The sequence below is a fragment of the Opisthorchis viverrini genome (genome assembly GCF_000715545.1).
Source record: "Opisthorchis viverrini unplaced genomic scaffold opera_v5_308, whole genome shotgun sequence".
Classification (NCBI taxonomy): domain Eukaryota; kingdom Metazoa; phylum Platyhelminthes; class Trematoda; order Opisthorchiida; family Opisthorchiidae; genus Opisthorchis; species Opisthorchis viverrini.
Genome location: NW_008751957.1, coordinates 513,033 through 532,473, shown reverse-complemented (window position 1 = coordinate 532,473; position 19,441 = coordinate 513,033). Strand labels below are relative to the sequence as shown.

The 19,441-nt window shown below is 43.5% G+C and overlaps 2 protein-coding genes across 2 annotated transcripts in view; one reads left to right on the top strand and one right to left on the bottom strand.

Annotated features, from left to right (window-relative positions):
* T265_09726 (hypothetical protein) overlaps positions 1–18,211 on the top strand; it is a gene marked incomplete at both ends in the record, with an annotated part of 39,288 nt that extends 21,077 nt beyond the window's left edge. The window contains 6 exons of the mRNA XM_009175889.1: positions 2,358–2,457; positions 6,138–6,280; positions 8,157–8,453; positions 11,256–11,998; positions 14,016–14,210; positions 17,421–18,211. Coding sequence (XP_009174153.1) covers positions 2,358–2,457; positions 6,138–6,280; positions 8,157–8,453; positions 11,256–11,998; positions 14,016–14,210; positions 17,421–17,591 — 1,649 coding nt within the window. The remainder of the gene's footprint in view (positions 1–2,357; positions 2,458–6,137; positions 6,281–8,156; positions 8,454–11,255; positions 11,999–14,015; positions 14,211–17,420) is intronic.
* Positions 18,212–18,585: 374 nt separating this feature from the next.
* T265_09725 (hypothetical protein) lies at positions 18,586–18,900 on the bottom strand (the record flags this gene model as incomplete). Its single annotated transcript, XM_009175888.1, has 1 exon — positions 18,586–18,900. One exon carries the CDS (start codon positions 18,898–18,900, stop codon positions 18,586–18,588), a length of 315 nt encoding a protein of 104 aa, XP_009174152.1.
* Between the last annotated feature and the right edge of the window lie 541 nt (positions 18,901–19,441).

Here is a 19,441-nt window from a genome sequence, read left to right as displayed (position 1 = left end):
TATCCGATTTCAGTCAAATTACTAATTACTTTCTAGCCAGGTGCTAATATCTTTCTATAACCAGTGGGTCTTCATTTTTCTGCGGCACCTGCTCTTTGTTGGACTCAAGGTCTTTGTTAATTGATCGTTGTCTTGGGCGTATAAACGATAAATGCGTTTATGGACTGACAATAGAAGCCCATGTCTCAGATTGCCCATACCACATTCTCAAGATTTAAACTTCTTGTGCATTGGCTACGTTACCTCTCCTTAATGTCCACTATCACTCTGGCGTAAAATCTATAATAATAGTAGAAAACTACAATAGTATGAACCTGTTACTTAAAGTTTTGTATTGGTGATAGTTTAAAACATTTGAAAGCATACGGTCTGAAGGAGTGGGAACTGCACTGTACGAAGTTGTCGGCTAACAGTTTTCAATTTGTGACCGTAACTTTCACAAATCCGAGCGGTTCAGTTTCAGTGATCTTAGCGATACTACTTACTACAGCCGACAATCAAGCTATCCAGGAATCTCAAGCTCGCATCAGGCGGTTTAGGACATAAGTTACGTGATATTGCACAATATGATATTGCCTTGAAGGTACTTTTGCTGTCTGTACTATACCTTTCGATCCTAAGAATATCTGTATCACCCGGCTGTAGCCTAGCGCTTTCGGATTCATGAACTTGAGATCTGAGAAGGCGTTGTACTGGGTACTGGTGAGTGAATGAATAAGGTAAAATAAGCCGGCGTTACTTTTAACCTTTGTTCGACTGAACGACAGGCAGTCTCCAGTATAAAACTTTCATCCGGTTTCGAACATCCGTTTTATGTCTTGGGAAGTAGCTCGGAGCCAGTCACAGCCGTCCAATGAATGAAGGGGCCAGGGTATTTTCAGAACTTGACTTCCAATCCGGTTACTGGATGAAAGTCACATCCATAAAGTGACCCATTTTGATTATTCGAATTTAGGAAAACGCCTTGTGCGCCGGAGCCAGTTTCTCAATGATCGCTGGTTGCTGACAAGTGTTTCATTCGCACTTACTCATTTACTTTACTTTACTGTAGTGGACTCCTACTGGAGGGTGAGCTGTATGTATACCACGTACCGTAATTTTCTCATACTTGACGATCTACGGCAAGGTCTGCAACACGGTCATGTCCCCAACTCTCAAGTACGCGGTTGTACCGTAGTAACTTTCTGGTATCTGGAAATACCTAGGGTCTTTGCTTGCCGTGCAATCCGTCATATCGGTTTCTCCGGTTTATGCTCATGCATTGTGTCCAGATGGTATTTGCGAGCCACTTTTTCTAACACTCAGTGCTAACACAGACTCCTGTGACCCTCACGACAAGGGATGTTCTTTTAGCCCAGTCTTGTTCTGCTATACTGGTAGTGCTCATAGTTCACGGCGTTCGCTTTCAGGACTGCTAAATGGAAGTAACAACCAATTATCGCGGTGCTGTTGCTATGTTAATCAATGTTTTGATTTGGTGTGTGTGAATCCCACCTTGTTTGATGCCACCAGTATGTCTAGAAATTGCTTCTCCCCTTTCTTCAGTTGATTTGGCAAAACATTTGCTTGCCATTTCCAGCCGGTGTTGTTGTTTTTTTTAGCTATCGCCACGCCCTTAAATCGACAATGTGTTCATTCCGTAGGTGTCTCCTACTCGGTTCTCTCTATCCCCTTGCCTGTGGAAATTTTGGTTCTGTAGTTGTAGTGGTATACTCCCTGCGAGTTATTCTCGGAAAACAATGTTAGATTACACATCATCGGCACCGTAGCAACAGCTTCATCAGCATTTCGTTATCGCCTTAATGCACAATCTTATGTACATGCGTACACATCCGATATGGTCGGTGAGGTGTTGGAGGGAGATTACTGCATTGGACCAACACATTTGTTGTTCGGTGCGTGTGTTCATTTCGCACCCTATCATTGGTCCACTTGTTAACGACTTGTTCCATGTTCATTCACCCTTCGATGCCATTGCGTCGATCTTCGTGTTCAAATTCTCGCTCACCCCACGTGATTCAGAATGCATTAACCATCAATGTAGATAGTCGTACTGTAGGTGCGTACACTACTTAATGTCAAACAGAGTGTCCGACCTAGCGCACGTTGATTGCCATTCGGCTACGTGCTGCTGCTCGCACTGTCTCTTCGTACGATTATGATTCACACATCCGACTGTGACAAACTATTCGCCTTCAATTGGGCAAGATGGCTATTCACTCTTGGTCTACCTCACTGCCCTTGTCCACTTTGTCTTTCCTCCTGGATGTTCCTCCCTCCTCGTCCTCCGGCACCACTTCCTAATTCTCCGTTCCGTTCATCTGTTCCCAACTCAAATGCTCAATGGGACTCTGAAGAAAGAGACAAACGACCACCGGAACAAGTGATTCGTGAAGCGATTCAAATGCGTTTGGAGGAAGCCTACCCCAATGTGTTGTCTATGGAGGACCTAGTCCGGTAAGCGGTTATCCACCGGTTTGCAAGTGACTTCGGTGCCTGTACATTCTCTGGTCTATACTTATGCATCATTCCTGTACGTTACAAATTTCGGTAGTATTGTCTTGCTTTGGTGGATGTTATTCGGTCCCACCGAAATCAGTTCCAATCCAGTCACAATTTATTCCCCTCAGGTCTCTATCTCTAGCTAGTTCCCTCAGTGTACCTTGCTGTCTGGTTTCTGCCGTTCCATCCAATGCACTCTGATTGTGTTTCTTACGTGTGTGCACCCACTGAACAGTTTGTGATTAGATTAGATTGATCTGGCCTAGTTGTCTGAAGGGAACACGCACACAAACACACATGTGGCACCAAACACGCTTAAGTAATATTGTTTACCTCGGGAAAGTTTAGTCATTCTGGTGAAGAAAGAATGTGAAAGCGTGATTCTGGTTGCGGGACCCCTTGGTGCGTCAACCCAAATGTTGGAATTCTGTTTATCGCCTTCCACAGACAGTGGTTTTCTTCGTACCGTTTTAATAGACGAACTGAGTCACCTGGCTAGTTATTCATGTCGTGCTATACAAGTGACGATCAATCAACTACCCTTATTCGGACGATAAAATAACGAAAACTCACTCGTCACACACGTTGTATTTAGACTTTGAAATCTCATCACAAGCTCGGTCTGCGGAAGTGTTTCCTGTCATTGAAAACACGAAATGTTGTTTCATCGTTGTTCGGATAGCTTTAATTCGGGTAGAAGCATGTAGTTTCCTATATCGGGGTAGCTAATCTATACTATTCCGACTAGTGACTGTGTTTCGTTTCCTTGTTACTATTGGTAAACTTACGTATGCATAAACACCAGCGCCCTCTGTAGCTTCTAGATTGGCAGTCAATCTAACTGATCATTGATAGTCATGTACTTGGCGCGACCAAACAATCGATCGTGGTGGTTGCCAGCTTGTGTGTCTGAGACTTAGCCGTGCCGGTTACGTAAACTGATTGCACCATTTGGGTTAGCGGCCACTGGGTCCGAAAGTGTGCAAACCACAAACCCTCAACTAGGGATAACCCCGGATTAGGGATTTATTGCTATATCCCTATAGCAATATCTCTCTAACTCGAACAAGGGATGAAATATGGAAACCTTTCAAGGAACAACGTCGTGTCGTGTCGAATTTCTGCTTCGTGAGTTTCTAAGTGAATAAATTCAGAGTGCGACGATTTGGTAGTGACCAGTTCCACCAAAAACATTGTGCAAACACAGCATTTGGTCAAGACCAGTCATATTTTAAGTTGACTTTTTTGTACCAGGCAGGTGTCCTCAGGTTCTTAAACCAAGAGTTAGTTTTGTAACTGGTCATCAGGTGCACAAAACTAGGACGCTTAAGACGTAGAACTTACCTAAAAAATCATCTTTTTGTCTACGTATTGTGTCTGAATCAGACTTTTGTGAACCACTGGAGGTTTAAAATTGCGCAGCTGAACCCAAAATGATTAGCTTATTAGGGTAGCGGCAACGCGATAAACGGACAAGCCATATGTCGAAGCAAAACGTGAATTACAGGATAAGCTTGGGGATATTTTACCTAGATTTAGGTCAATCACTCTTGTGACAAGGCACTCTTGGCCGAATAGCATAGTGGTCAGCCATCAACCGGAAAGTGACTGATTTGAATAACTCTTGAGATTCGTGAGATGGGCACTGTTGGTAGTTCGCAACAGGCATGAAATGGCTGTACGATGCTTTTTGTCTTTTCGGTAAAAAGCGACTTCATTTGCGGGAGAAAATTTAAGTCCAAACATGCATTCTTTTTTTGAAGTGTCAAAAAAACGTTTGTGTGAGTAACGTTTGAAACAATGTGCTTTAGAACGGAATACCGTCCTGCTTTGAGCGGCGTAGGTCTTTTTGAGTTACTATCGATTGAACTTCTCAGTTGATGGTAGAGCTCCAAAATTTAGTAGAGCCTCGGCAAGTGTCCACTCATTGGCTACCGGAGTTGAAAAAATATTCATTCTACATCCGTATATTCTTCTGGTTTAGTGAAATTTCACTCCATGAGGATTACAAAATAGGGTGAATGCTTGATACCGTGCTAGCGACTCTCGCCATCGAACAGCTGAAGAGGAAATTGCATCTCCAGCGTTCAGTGATGTGACCTAAATATCTTTAGATGATTATATACATTTGGTGCTAGAATGAGAACAGCTAGCCGAACAGCGACAGCTACAGAGGAATGTCACGTTTACTGGGTTTCTTCAGCTTAGTACTAACCAACGATGACGTTCACTCAGAACCGGGCTGCGCTGTTAATAGTTAATTGTGATTTAGTAAAACAATCATGTTTAATTTTACGTCATTCGGGCCCCAGTGCAGAGTGAATGATTTTGCATGAGCCGCGTTCACTCGCAAAAGCCGCTTTAACTACGTGACCGATACTTACCACTAACAAGTAGATAAGGAGCTGAAAAGTCACATGAGTGTATTTTTGTAGAGTCGTATGCTCCGTGTGATAACGGTGATTGTGAATAGAGTTGCATTATTTGTTCCAGTTTTTTCGTAAACATTCACAAATTCAGCTAGAAAATGACAGTTTCGGATTTTCAACAAAAGAAAACAGATAGTAGGCTGAGGTGGACCACCCGTCCGGAATTTTTCTGATGGAGCAGCGATCATTGCCATTCATTACGCTATCCTATTTCGTTTTAGCCGATTAGGTATTTGTGAAACAATTAGAACGATGTCAGTGAAATTCATAGATCATAATCGCTACAATGGTGAAAAATGAAAATACTAATAATGATTGGAGAAACCATCCTTAGACAAATAGATGAAAATTTAAATTTTTTGTGGTTAAGAGGATTAAATTTGCTCTGGGAGCGATGATGACAAGCGGCTGGGGCTGATCAAATCTTGAATCCATAGTATGCTGTAGCGATTACGAAATCGAGCACTTTTGGAGAATTATAGTCCGACAGGGTTGTAGTGAATATAAATACGAAGGCCCGCATTTAAATTCTTCGTGTAGAATCCGGAATCTGTACAATTCTGCCGGAGGATGTGACGAGGCTAATAAGTTGAGTAGGATATATCTGTTCCACAGCCATCATTATCTGGCTGTTTAAACTTAGATCATCATTATCAGCTGTAAGAACCTCGTACTTGTCGTACAATGGTTTTAGTTGGCACAATTTCGTCCACCGATGATTTACGGAGGTAGGTAGGTAGCTGCACATTGGAGGCGGGAGCTGATAAATTGGTGTGTAACTAAACGAACAGTTGTGATCAATTTAGCTTGACCTCTTACATGGTTATATATGTAAATTATGGACGAAACCGGTTTGATTTTTTAGGCAACACTACGCACCAATGGTATGTCGACGAACAGCACCCTCAACCACTTTTTATTAAGGTGGCTATATAACAGGCTACTTACTGGGAATATTGTCACCACAACATGGTCTAAATATCAGCCATTCAAGCCTCACGAAACAAAAATTTCTGCTTGAATGCTTGAAACATATTGGAATGCCCTATTTTAATGCTTTGATTAGTCTACGAAACCATCAACCGAATCGATATATTCTCAAATACGAAGTACCCCTTGTTGAAACGCTCCATTTTATTGAATCTACTCGTCTTTCTGATGCGTGAATTGCTACGTTTCGTTTATGGGCTGTCCGTCTCTTTTCAGGATCTTGGAGATTGAAGACCGAGCCTTGCTCAAGCTTCAGCTGGAAGCTTTACAAGAACGTGACTTGATACAACTCGTTCCGTTGGAAGGTAAAAACGTTGGTCAGCTTGGATTTCGGCGTAAGATCCATCTTCAAAACCAAGGTAGGAACTTTATTCTGTGTTTTCACCAATATAAGCCGGACGGGAAGCGAACCCGTACGATCGCTTACCCGACTAAGTGTTTTGTTATCCGCTTGCTTTGACGTCTACGAAAGGAACTTCTCAATGGCCGTCTATCTCACCTAAAAACAAGGATGTATTGCATTTTTCCTTGTTCCTCCTAGTGGCGAGAGTCCATCAAGTCGGTGGCTCCTTTTGTAGACTAATTTGTCAGATGCAACATGATAAGTCTCAATCACTTTGGTGCACAAATCCTTCATGATACGAGTGAATTTTTAGTCCTACTTATTTTGTACATGAAACAATTCAATGTATACCGGAATCCTTCCATACCTTCCTTGATACTGACGCCCAAGGTATCAAGAACCTGTCGTTTGCGGGACTGTCACCTTATTCATCAGCACGCTCCAGTTATCTAAATGGTTCAATGTTTCCATGTCTTTGCGCACGTCCAAAACTGTGCACCGTATCCTTTGCCTCTTCTCTCTGTTCCGATGTATTCAGTTCACCAGCTACAAATGCCGCCAGTAGAACATTAGTTCATGCAGGTGCACTTTCCCCGGTTGAAGATTATCACAGCTGGAGGCGACTAAAACGTTGTCAAGCCGTCTAAAAGCCGAATGATTTAGCCTGCATGGTACTGTGTGATTCCATTCCATAATGTTCACCGCTAGACAAAACATACCCGGACGAAGCGGCCTTCAGTTGTTGCTTTCAAGAAACCGCCATTCCTTCCCTGCCTCTCTAGAGTTATCAACGGCCATTCCACTTGGCCATTGATTGTTCTGCATTCTACTCGTAAACAAGCTAAGCCACTTCGCATCGAAGCACACGCTTTTACCATTGCCATCATAATAGCTAGTGACGATTCAGCGCTCTAGGGTATGATTTATGCAGTTCCGATAAAAGCGGCTGGATTATTGATCGGTTTTGGATTGTGAAATTGTTACCGAGCAAGGCTTTTACACGATTGAAAATGTTTACGAAACTCGCGCGTATTCTTCGTCCTACTGGTTCTGGAAATTTGTATGAAATTGACGTCACAGTTTTTATTCACAAATGTAGAGCAATTCGCAAAGTCGTATTCAAACAATTCGCTCTTCTGTGAGCTTGGAAACAACAAATGTTGTTCCCGTGCTCAGCGGTTGTCTCGTGCACCAACCCACAGCTACGTGACACTGATCGTGCTGTAATTCTCTTGGGTTTAGTGGGCATGGTCAGATCAATGTAATGATCTCTCGTTTGCCGAGCGAGCTCAGAACCACAGTAAGAGTGGCAATAACAAACGTCAGAACCAGATCCATTCCGCTCCTACAACTGGAGCTCTCATGGCGGACCGCAGCTTTTTGTCTCCTGAGGAGGTGACCATTGCCTACGAAAACTAGCGGTATAGTTCGATGCGATGTGCTAAAGTCTAATTAAGGTGTGTTAACTTGTTGCAGACTGTTACCACGCTTGTGTGAATCAGTTCTACTGCCTTCATTCATTATCCCTTCCAAATGAAAGTCTATTTGCCTTCCGTGCTTCATCATTCTACGTGGATTGATAAATTTGATGCTTGGCTTAGTCAGTATTCCCTCGTACTATCATCAAATTCGTGAACAAACGGAAATGGACAACCTAATGATACTCCGTTATCGAATGCTTCCTTGCTGAGAAACCAGAAGAAATGCGAGTGATGTTTGTAGTCTTATGCGGTTTATGTACGACAATCGTCCGTATAACTGGGTAACTTTTGTTCGGGACTGTACCTGTACTCTTCACAAAACTGTCCAGCTTACCTAGCCTGTGAAGTACTTGACATGCGGCTTTCTCTCCGGAGTTTCGTGTGTGTTTTGAAAAGTTACATTTTTCTTAGATCCCTATCGTGGATACCATCATTGTGTGGAAATAGCACCAGGTTTGTGCTATAAAACGACTGCACTACCCCGTCAGTCCACTGAACAATTTCTTATTTGTTTCTCACTTTCTTCTCGCCTTCATCCCCATCTGAAATCAGAGGTCAAAGAAGTCAAAGAGGCGGACCACATGAAACGGGTGTCGACATCGGAGAAGCCGACTATAGCCATAATAACGAATTTGCTTTGTGAGAAACTTGCTGTGGACGCAATGATCGAACAGAAAACCACCTTTGTACGCTATAAAACGGAAGGTGGTACGTTGTCCATTTGGACTTCATTCTTTTATGTAACTGGTGCCTGTTTGCAGCTAACAGCTAGAGACATGTTTGAAAGCATTCAAACTGGAGAGTGGCGAATCATCAGTATGCTCAAGCTGATTGGTCAGGCAATACCTCACCTGGAATATTCAAAGACGGTGATTAATCTCATTTGTACTTCCATCAACTTTTGCGAGCTTATTCGGGAACACGGACGAACCCAGTAGAAATGGGATCAAGTACTCATTGTAGTTTTATTCAGAAGAGATTCCCAAAGCAACCATTTTGATGCTAGAGCTATTAGCCTATTGCTAGCTTCTATGGCTCAAGTACGTGAGATGGAGATCCGAGAGCATCAAACAGGTAAAGGGGTGCAGCGGTTACACATGTCAGATGCTTGAGCAGCGCTATACCTACCAACGCTGTTTTCTTACTCTAAGGAAGCTTTTGACTCGTCAAATGGAAAGACTTCTCTATATATATACTTAGTGGTAGGGTGCAAACATATTTCATACTCTCTGGTCTGACACTTCGTGTAGTGTGAGGTTTTAAAGTTAACTGTTTAAAAGTTTTTCCCTCAGCTAGCGGGAATCATCAGCGTTTTCTCTCAATATTTTCGTTAGATCTTTCATTTCTAAAACCATGGAATGCATCTTCCAAGGATCCTAAAATCTAGGAGTCGATATCCTAACACTTGGAAAAGTTTTTCCTCAGCTAGCGGGAATCATCAGCGTTTGCTCTCAATATTTTCGTTAGATCTTTCATTTCTAAAACCATGGAATGCATCTTCCAAGGATCCTAAAATCTAGGAGTCGATATCCTAACACTTGGAAAAGTCTTCGTATTTGAGCTATGCAGACGACACTGCTCTACTCAGCCAACCAGACCCATGAAGACCAATCGCAAGTCAAGAGTAAATCACTCAGGGTGAAGAGAATAGCCGCTCAAAAATGGGGTATGTAACCAACCAGCCTAACAACAGCAGGTCTGCCTTTAATGCAACGCAGAACGCAATCAGTTCAGGTAACGCTGAACAGCAACAATAATTTGTGGTGGACTAATCGGGCGCAACACAGATCGTGGACTGGCCAAACAGGTTCCAAGTGAGATGAATTATGAACGGTCAATAAGCTAACAGCTTCAGGATACTCTTTGGAAATTGTGTCAGCGCAAGTACGAAGATATGAACTACCTAGTCAACCACGCACTGATAAAATCCTCAGGGTGAAATAGCCGCTCAAAAATGGGGTATGTAACCAACCAGCCTAACAACAGCAGGTCTGCCTTTAATGCAACGCAGAACGCAATCAGTTCAGGTAACGCTGAACAGCAACAATAATTTGTGGTGGACTAATCGGGCGCAACACAGATCGTGGACTGGCCAAACAGGTTCCAAGTGAGATGAATTATGAACGGTCAATAAGCTAACAGCTTCAGGATACTCTTTGGAAATTGTGTCAGCACAAGTACGAAGAGATGAACTACCTAGTGAACCACGCACTGATAAAATCTCCGATGGTGAAAACGCCAGGGAACAATTGCTTTGTTCGACGAACAGATCTACAGCCACCTAATCAACTACAAACTTTACTATTCGACAGTTACTAGTCCACACAGTCTACTTCAAATATGAAGTCAAAAGTAGTTTTGCGTAACTAAAGTACAAAGCCCCGCTTTAGAACTTTCACTCTCCATGTGTCCCTTCAGAAGCTCAATAGGAGGGGCTCAAGACTGTCGATTGGGCTTTGTGTCTTGGCAGTTGCACGAGCCGCGATCATAATTTGGCAGATGATATCTACGCGCTTTGTCAAAATACAAGCAATATTTCCTAATCTGCGTCGCTCCTGGCGTCAAAGACAAGTAATACTGAAACTGAATAACTGTTTATGCGAGACAACCTTAACAAGTCTTAGTTTGCAGTTGCGCAGGTTGGTCCATTGGATCTATATATATCAGACGTCTCCGGCATCGCTGGCTGCAACGTTTGCGCAACGAAGTAGCGTGTAAGGGATTGCTTAGTGATGAAATCGAATCACTAAAGCATTACACACGTACTACGCATACCCAGCTAGTGTCTACAAAGAGCGCACAGATTTCGCTGCTACTGGCTGCACTGACTGATGATTCGCGGAGGACAAGTAGTAACATGGCAATGCGAAATGAAATCTACATTCGGCATTATTGAATCTCTGAGTCCTCCTAGGTGCGGTCCACATGATTTCTCTAGCGCATGACTAAAAAACATACAGGACGTGGCACGCAACTGATCCCAGTGGCGAAAATGTGCTCATCTAATTGGAGTGCCTAGGTTGTTGTCTCTGTCGTGCGCAGGGCTTGTGTAACGTTCACACCTTTAGGTGAATCTCCTGGATAGCGTCTTACTCTGACGTAATGTTCATTTGTGTTTCTCGTTGCCGTTTTAAACGGAACGAGCCCTGTCTTTGATTATTTAAAAAAGTGAGGATTTTTGCACTGGCTTCTGTACTTCCCTTTTCACTGTTTACTCGGGCGCATTTAGGCATCGCTATTTACTTCTGGTTTTTCGCCCTTAGTGATAATGATGGTGAAGCAACTCCTCAATTAAGCCACTTATCGGGTCATTGTGTTTTTTCCTGCAAGTTTCCTTTTTGCAGCAGTTACCCATCCCAATTTTTTCTTGAATAAAACGATTATCAATTTCAATCTCAACTTGTTTAAAACCAGTCGACATCTCACTTTCCTTGCCTGCCATTTTTACCCAACACAAACGACGGCGTTCCAGACAGCAATTGTCCATAGTTTTCTGCGATCTCATTACAGGTGAATCCAATGTCTACACCATTGGAAACATCGGTCCTCATCGTGTCATCTCCACGAAGCTAGCAATGGTTGGAAGAGAGCTCCAAGCAAAAATATCCTCGGCCAGCATTACCACACGTCTTTTGGGTAGGTTATCATCAAGTTCATTTGAGTCATCTTACCACGTGCCGTTGTTTATCAAAGACCTGTTTTGTGAGCTGTTTCTGTTGATGCTCATTCCCCATTGGTCCACTTTACCACCACTTTATCGTAATCCGTCGCTTTCACATATGTTTCCAGGTGCATTCCAGACGGTACAACATGTGTTCCTAGTCGGTGTGGGTGGTAGCGTGCCACATGTGTACGAGTTCGAGAAACATTCGAGGCTCGGAGATGTTGTTGTCAGTGCCCCAGTCCGGTCGTCGAACGGCCGCAGTCCCATGGGAAACGGAACTCATTCATCTGTTTGCCCTCTGGATGTGAACAAGCCGGGCGACCCGGTCTACATCTATTGTGATCATTTGATCGAACGCGACCCAAAAACACCGAAATCCACTCCATTCAAATTCGTACTCAAGCGATACGAAATTAGGGACTCAACTTTGTTGAATTGTGTTGATCGGGTGTTGGACCGTTTTGAATCCGACCCGAGCAACTGTCAATGGGCTCAGATTCTAACCTCATGCACAAATGCTGTGGGTGAACATGAATGTTCCGTCAACTTCAGTCGACCTCCTCCAGAAACGGATAAACTCAAATTGAAGGTATTTCCAACTTCTGATCAGCGTCATTTTTGCAATTCCATACTTTTTAGTGCGATTCCACAGTGAGTTATTGGTTTAAACCGGCTCACCGTAACATGTGGTTGCTAAGCTTCTGTTAGAGAAGTCTCATGTATGCCAAAGCTAAGCGAGTTCACTGTTCACCAATAAGATCTTGTACGTTAGCATGTGTTATACCGTATTTGAGTTTACCCACGGGTCATGCAGTTGACAAATGTTTTCCTTCAACCCTACTGTTACATCTTGCCTCCATCGCTGTTCAGACGAACCCAATTCCTTGAACATAAGCAAACCATTCAGAAGAGACGAAACATGTTTTCGTCAAACTGATTTTCGTGTTATATATTCATTGGGATCCACACGCCGTGGGCACTACAAAAATACTCATTTGGTTCAGCCATTACGTCAACAACAAGTAGTCATTCCCGTAAAAAGCTCGTTCTCAGCCTTGCACCACTCAGCACTTACTTTCCAAAACCTTAAAGGGTGTACGACAGTAACTTTTATCGTCCAAGTCAAGTCAAGCTAGGCTTTCTAGACTTTCTAGTCTTCTCCCTGTGAACGGATTTAATAGGATAGTAAAAACAATGAATACTACTCAAAGTGTTGATAGTTAGCTAAGAAATTACAGAGCACTCGTTTTAAGGTTGGGCAGAATCTCCACGGCACGCACATTCGACGCCATTATGTCAAGCATAGGCCGCGAGAAACTATGTACCAAGTAGAAGTTGCTCGTATCAACTCTTTATTGATTCCATTGGCAGCACTTTAGTAGGTGGGAGGTATGTGTTCGAAGGCGAACTCTGAGGAAATAGCTTTTTTCAAGTGGTTCTATATACGGATCTTACAAAACCCGGTACGTTTGTATTGCAAGCAGTTGTTGACGCTAATTTACGCATGTTACCATTGCCGTATTCCTCAACAGTGTTGTACAACGACGCCCACAAAGAACATCATGGGGATGATGCGTATTTGATCTCTCCCAGCAGGGGGCTTGTACTCGTGGAAGTCTCTTGATAAGGAGCAATTTGACAAATTTCACCTTTCCCAGGCCTTGCGGCATGGTACGGTAGCTTCGGTTATTTGAGAATAGATTTCTCCTGGTCATATCTCGGAAACAGGCTTCAGTGAATTCTGAACGAGGTTATTAGAATCAGAGCTTCCGATTCCACAGTGAGCGGTCAAGACGTTGGATTCATTCGTCGACGTAAAGTTTGTTAGATTTTTTACTTGCCACCAGCGTAGCACATGCCGAGAGAGTGGCAACCAGCAACTTGATTGAAATGCGTGTAGATCGTCCAACCACGGTCATACAACTCACCTTCCGAGGTGAAAACTCTTGTGATCCTCATCTTTCTCGTTATTTGTTAATTCAAGTTGTTGCCGTCGGCTGACGTCAGCGGCGTCCTTGTTGTTAGTTCTTACTCGGCTCATTTGACCGAATGTTTACAGGTTTGATACCTCCAATTGTTTGTTTTCAACTAGGTTCCCTTTTCTTCCTTCCGTTCTTTTCAGATTATATGACTGTATGGCACCAGTCATTCTCACTACACTTAAATAGGTAGCTGATTTGTCGCATTCTGTGGTATGCATCGTTCCTCGCCAGGGTGTGTATGAATTCATTCCACCTTGTGGATAAGCTAGGTAGTCTTACTTAAGACATTTTGTTCTGTTGTCATCAGTACCGCTAGTAACGATGGTGAACCAACCCGTCTATCGGAATTTAAAAGTCCACAAAAAGACCACGAATGTTTTAGCCGGTTGTTCCTTTGGTATCATTGCGCTTACTGACACTTGGCGTCCAGGCCGAAGATTACCAAATATATGTCAGTATCTGTCACTGACTTTCAGCCTTTTTCTTTTTCTTGTCACCTCTTCAAAATTCACAATGACAGAAAATTTTCATGTTTTTGAGGACACCGTGTGTGAGCGTTTGCGTCTAGCACAAGTTTACCGAAGCTGTTATCCTCTCTGCCTATATTCTGTCCCTCATTCGCAGATAGATGAAGGTGTACGGGTAGACATAAAACACCCGGAAATTCCGGAGGATTTGGAACGATTTTATCCACCCGGCATCCCGGCCGTTCGACTGGGTTGTTTTGGATCAGGACGACCAATCACGGACAACGACAAGTTGCGCGATTTCTTTGCAAAAGAACACCAGTTGCTATCTTACGACTCTGAATACGATCAAGTGGGTTTTGCATATTGACCGAATTTTTTCGCTTCATTATTATTCTCCCTATAGGATGTAAACGAAAGCAAGCGTTATATCTATAGCTTTTCCCACTCTTATGCGACCTAGCCTGAAGAAGAGTCGTTTGGATGAGGTACAGTACGGTTTGTCAGCGTTGATAATGAAAGACTCGACTCACCTGTTCGGTTATCTTACTTTTTCGACTATCTACAGAAGGCTTTTTGGACTAAGGACCACTAATGTCCAACTATAGCTCTTGTTTGAACGATATTTGGTAACATCGTCTCCTCCTATTGTGTAGACTGTCAACACGTGCCCTTCTCTTTGGTGGACCCTCTGGGTCCAACGTATACCCCCACCTCAGAGAAATGCTTTAAGTTCTTTGTGCAGTCGAGTAGGAATGTGAACGATCTCAGTTATGCATTTTCGCTGGGCTTTTGGACAATCGTTGTGGTCTTCGGGTATAAGTGTTGTGAAATGGTGACCTACATTATTTATCCACTGATGGCTTGCACCGTTAAAATGCACATAAACGTTATTTGCGTGATCCAGCGGTTTCGAACTCGTGTTTAGTTGCCTGACTTCACCTCCAACGTAGCAACACAAGACAATGGAAAGGTAACTTTTAGGCATAACGATGTAAACGGGTAAGTGAATCTTCGTTCTGTTCAAGTGCTTCTCGAAATGCTCCGCACAGAGCCCTACCCATCTATCTAGGCTGCTTATTTCAGTAATGGCTCCAGTGCTGCCAACGTGCATTACAGTGGCACCCAAACCCATTTAAGGTGCACTTTGGGTCCAGCAAGTTTCTCTACCTTTCTGATGTATCGAACGATGGTTTTATGAGCAAGATTGTTTTGACTAACCAAGCCTATTTCAACGGGGTTCGAGGATCGTAAAGGAATTGGGGAGATGGAGTGGTTATATGGTTATCGGACGCCAAGTCATAAAACGACCCTTGTGTACAGTAGCGCGTGATTTGTACTTTAAATCGATCGGCATTCTTGCACGAATATTTTTCACCGGAAACTGATCGTAATGTGATCGGTCCGGGTCCACGGCCGAGTAGCCGTGGAGTCCATCATTTAGCTGGGTAGCCGGTTGCCCGCGCAGAAGTAGTCAAGATTCCAACCGTTTAAACTTCCCTCGTCTGTGCTACCTGTGCATTCATTCGACCAGTATTACTGCGTCTCCTGACTTCTTCAACATTTTGTTCGATCGCTGGTTAAAGTCATTTTTTATCACGGGTGCTAATTGCATTTGGAAACAACGGCAGGTTATCTGCATTAGTACCCGCGGATTCAAAGCCTCAACTAAATCCTGAAGCTTTACTGTTAACAGGATATCAGTCAGGTAAGACGGGTTCTGTAGTTGTGCGAAATTCAATATCCACGCCAGACTACTTGACTGAAGCAGCAATTCAGTTGCCTTGAATATCGATGCCTTGTTTCACTTAGACAATAAACAGTTATTTGGCGAAGCGTCTTTGAAGCAGCTCAAGATAGCTCAGTGGCGCACACTTATTGGCACGAAGGTCCGTGGTTCGAACCCGACCTCTGTATCTGGACGATTCCTGTCTAGGCTTGAGAAATCTGACTGTCTCTCGGCCCTCGTACTACCTTAGAACGAAGTGCATTTGGAAACAACGGCAGGTTATCTGCATTAGTACCCGCGGATTCAAAGCCTCAACTAAATCCTGAAGCTTTACTGTTAACAGGATATCAGTCAGGTAAGACGGGTTCTGTTGTTGTGCGAAATTCAATATCCACGCCAGACTACTTGACTGAAGCAGCAATTCAGTTGCCTTGAATATCGATGCCTTGTTTCACTTAGACAACAAACAGTTATTTGGCGAAGCGTCTTTGAAGCAGCTCAAGGTAGCTCAGTGGCGCACACTTATTGGCACGAAGGTCCGTGGTTCGATTCGAACCCGTGTATCTGGACGATTCCTGTCTAGGCTTGAGAAATCTGACTGTCTCTCGGCCCTCGTACTACCTTAGAACGGCCTGATGTTAGGCACCGAAAGAATGTTACAGCTGGATGATCATTTATTAGTACTACTCAGATTACATCAGTAAACGTACTTTGAAAGCAGCAAGACTGTAGAGGGGACGAGGATGCAGATTGGTGTTGTTAGTTATAGTGGGTGACTGACATTGTAAGTTGTGGCCACCTGTCGAAAGGGACACAGGTTGAATCACCAAATGAATGCTGAGTATTTCTAGAGCGCCTGAATGAAAGCGTACGATGAGGTGATGGGCCGTGAACCGCATTGAGGGTGGGGAACGCGTATCAGAGTGGTGAGCCAATGGTGCCAGTTCATAATATTCCGGATCCTTATCACTTCTACTGTGTAAGACAACTTGTAATTTTTAGGGTTGTGTTTAGTGCGTGCACAAAGGCAGAATACATCCCCGATGATTAGAACAAGAACGGGATCTGGCTCACGGGAATCTTTTCGGACTTATCGGTTCGCATTGGTCCGATTCATGGGGCAGAGGGGCGTATTGTGGGATTCATATTTCATCGAAACTCGATTATTGTTCCCAGTTCATACGTTCTACAACTAGATGTGATTTTTTCAGGATACCCGTCACATCCCTGTCGGACGTCCGTTGAGCCCTAATTCATAGAATCTCTCAGCTTCGGGTATCACTTCGTCAGATGCTTCATGTGCCATCGGTTTGACCTGCAATGGTCTATTAGCCTGATTAAAACATTACGAGCACTCACTTTATTCCTTCACTTTTGTGGAAGCGCCTTTTCCTGAGAAGGCAGTGAATAGGGCTTCTCGAATAGAGGCCACGTGAGTGACGGTTCCTTGACTGAGAAACAGTCAAGCGACAGATCTACATATGCGTCAATTTGATTGACAGTTCACGTTGGTAAGAACGGGTTTGGTGCTAACTTTGTGAACAACTGATTGGTTTCAACTCTGTATACCGCCCCGTCAGCAAGTTTGCTCTAATATAAATACCGAATTTCTGTCACTCCCTTGCGAATATTCCGTGCAATTGACCAACTAAATACAAATAGCATCTACTGTCCATCTGTGGTGAGTTTTGGTCAGTTGGTTGTCCTATTTGAGTTTTTGTGCTTACTCATTTTCTGCTTCCAGTTCGTATGCTTCCCATTGGAGTTTGTATTAACTAAACCAAATTTTTTCGTCCTACGCTTCACCTTCCTATGCACTACTCCCATTTCCAGGTCCTGGAGTCTGTATTGGGCAACGGATTGAATTCATTCCTCATCATTCGTGGAATGGCGGATTATGTAGAAGGAAGACAAGACACCCAATGGCAACCGTATGCAGCACTTGCCGCAGCCTCGTTTATGAAGGCGGTTATCCTCGAGCTTCCTTCGTCTTATAGCCCATAGTTAGGCACAGTTCATTTGCTATCGCCTTTATTTTTTTGTTTTCGGCTCCGCTATTTGCCAAAGACATGGATGTTCAACCTCATTTCCCCACCGTTTATATGTTACTCGTTTGCTCACCATGTTGGACTATTACTAGTAGTATGTACAGCCTTATTCACCCGTTCACAATCAACAACTTTACCTAACTTACAATAACACTTTTGGCCTCATTTCATTTGATTTTGTTTTCCCTCTCCCCATCATTCTATCGCAACCCGAGTGCAACTTGTGGGAATTCCCGGTTCTTCTTTTCTTTCGACCGATTGACTATTTTATACGTTTCAATCCAATAGCAAATTTCGCCATGCTTGTTCACTCTCGGATTTGCACAAATTAAGATGGAAGTTGTCCCGTTCATTCCTATTCCATCTGAATCTCACGGAACTAAATCGGTCGCTGTTAGGTTAATACTTATTCGTTTATACATTTTTGGGGTAAAACCTGTGAAAGGCTGGTTGCTTCGGCATTATTCAGGGTACCTGGTGATTTATTTCAGGTCAAATTCTGTACTATTCACCACCACCCTCCATGCCTGCAAGGGCCTCTAAGGAGTTTCAGTTTTGACCGTCAACCGATTCAACTGACCGTCTGGCTACTCGTAAGTAGTCCGAATTTTTCCTTACTAACCGTCGACTTTCACATGGAACCGGATATTGGCGAAGTCGAGATCGGATTTCGACCTGCGTTTATGGAAATGTGGTCGACAGTTCTTCAGCATCGTAATAAGCTAGCCGACCTAGTTCCGAATTTTCTGGTTTACAACTCAGAAACATTCATTTAGATATTAACACCTTAGGGAACGGATACCGTTATTTCCTTTCCCGCCGAACTCTTTCTCGGTACCCCACCTGTACAAAATAGCAAAATGTACTTTGTGTACAGTGACTTTCAACATATACTCTGGGTTCTAAACGATTTTCGAAACTGACATCCAGGTCAATCGGATCTCACAAAATTATCGGTATTCCGATGAGCAGATTGCTTCGAAACGGGCCACCTGACGAGCCATTAAACATCGTACAGGGAAGTTTTTGTTGCCGATGATGTACTGCTTTAGGTTGTACAGGCTAGGTAGGTATTTCAGTGCCACACTTTCCATATGGCTTCGTTGGGGTCTATTCAGAGTGAAGACGATCAGGATTGATGCAGCCGGTTCATTGCCACCGTCCCACTCACTCATGCAACACATGGGGTCCTCTGGAGTTCGTGAAGTTGTCTGATGAGAGAAGCATAGACTCGCATGCTCAAAGCAGCCATGAATGTTTGCCATGTGATTTTGATGGCACAGTAACACCAAGGTTTGGGCCTGTCTACCAATACCCCCAAATTTGTTCAGATCTGGCCATATAAAGTTCGGAAAGCCACTTAGTAGTATTGAGTAGCTAGTTATACAGTGCTCATTGACCCATACCTACCAGCACAAATTCGCACACCCTCATCTAGGCACCTCTTTTAAAACCTGCGATATGATTTTATTCATGCATTACCCTATCGAAACTCCCGCTTTTGCACTTGTTGTGATTCACGCTTGTTTACTAGGGAGAATTTTTCTGAAGATCTTTGCTCCGGACCTCACGTATTTCGATTAGGGTACTCCATGTGTTTGACTTTGTTGTTTCTCATTGGGATGAACGACTATTTTGGATCGTTTCTGATATCATTTGTTTTTCGGTGAACGTGACCGAGTCATGTTTTGTGACAGACATTTGCTGGAACTCGTCGCAACTGGCGACCTCAAGAACGGTTGCTCTCGTCACCTGGCTGTCCAACACATTTTTAGTGAGATTATCCTAGGAAGATTCCAGGTAGCT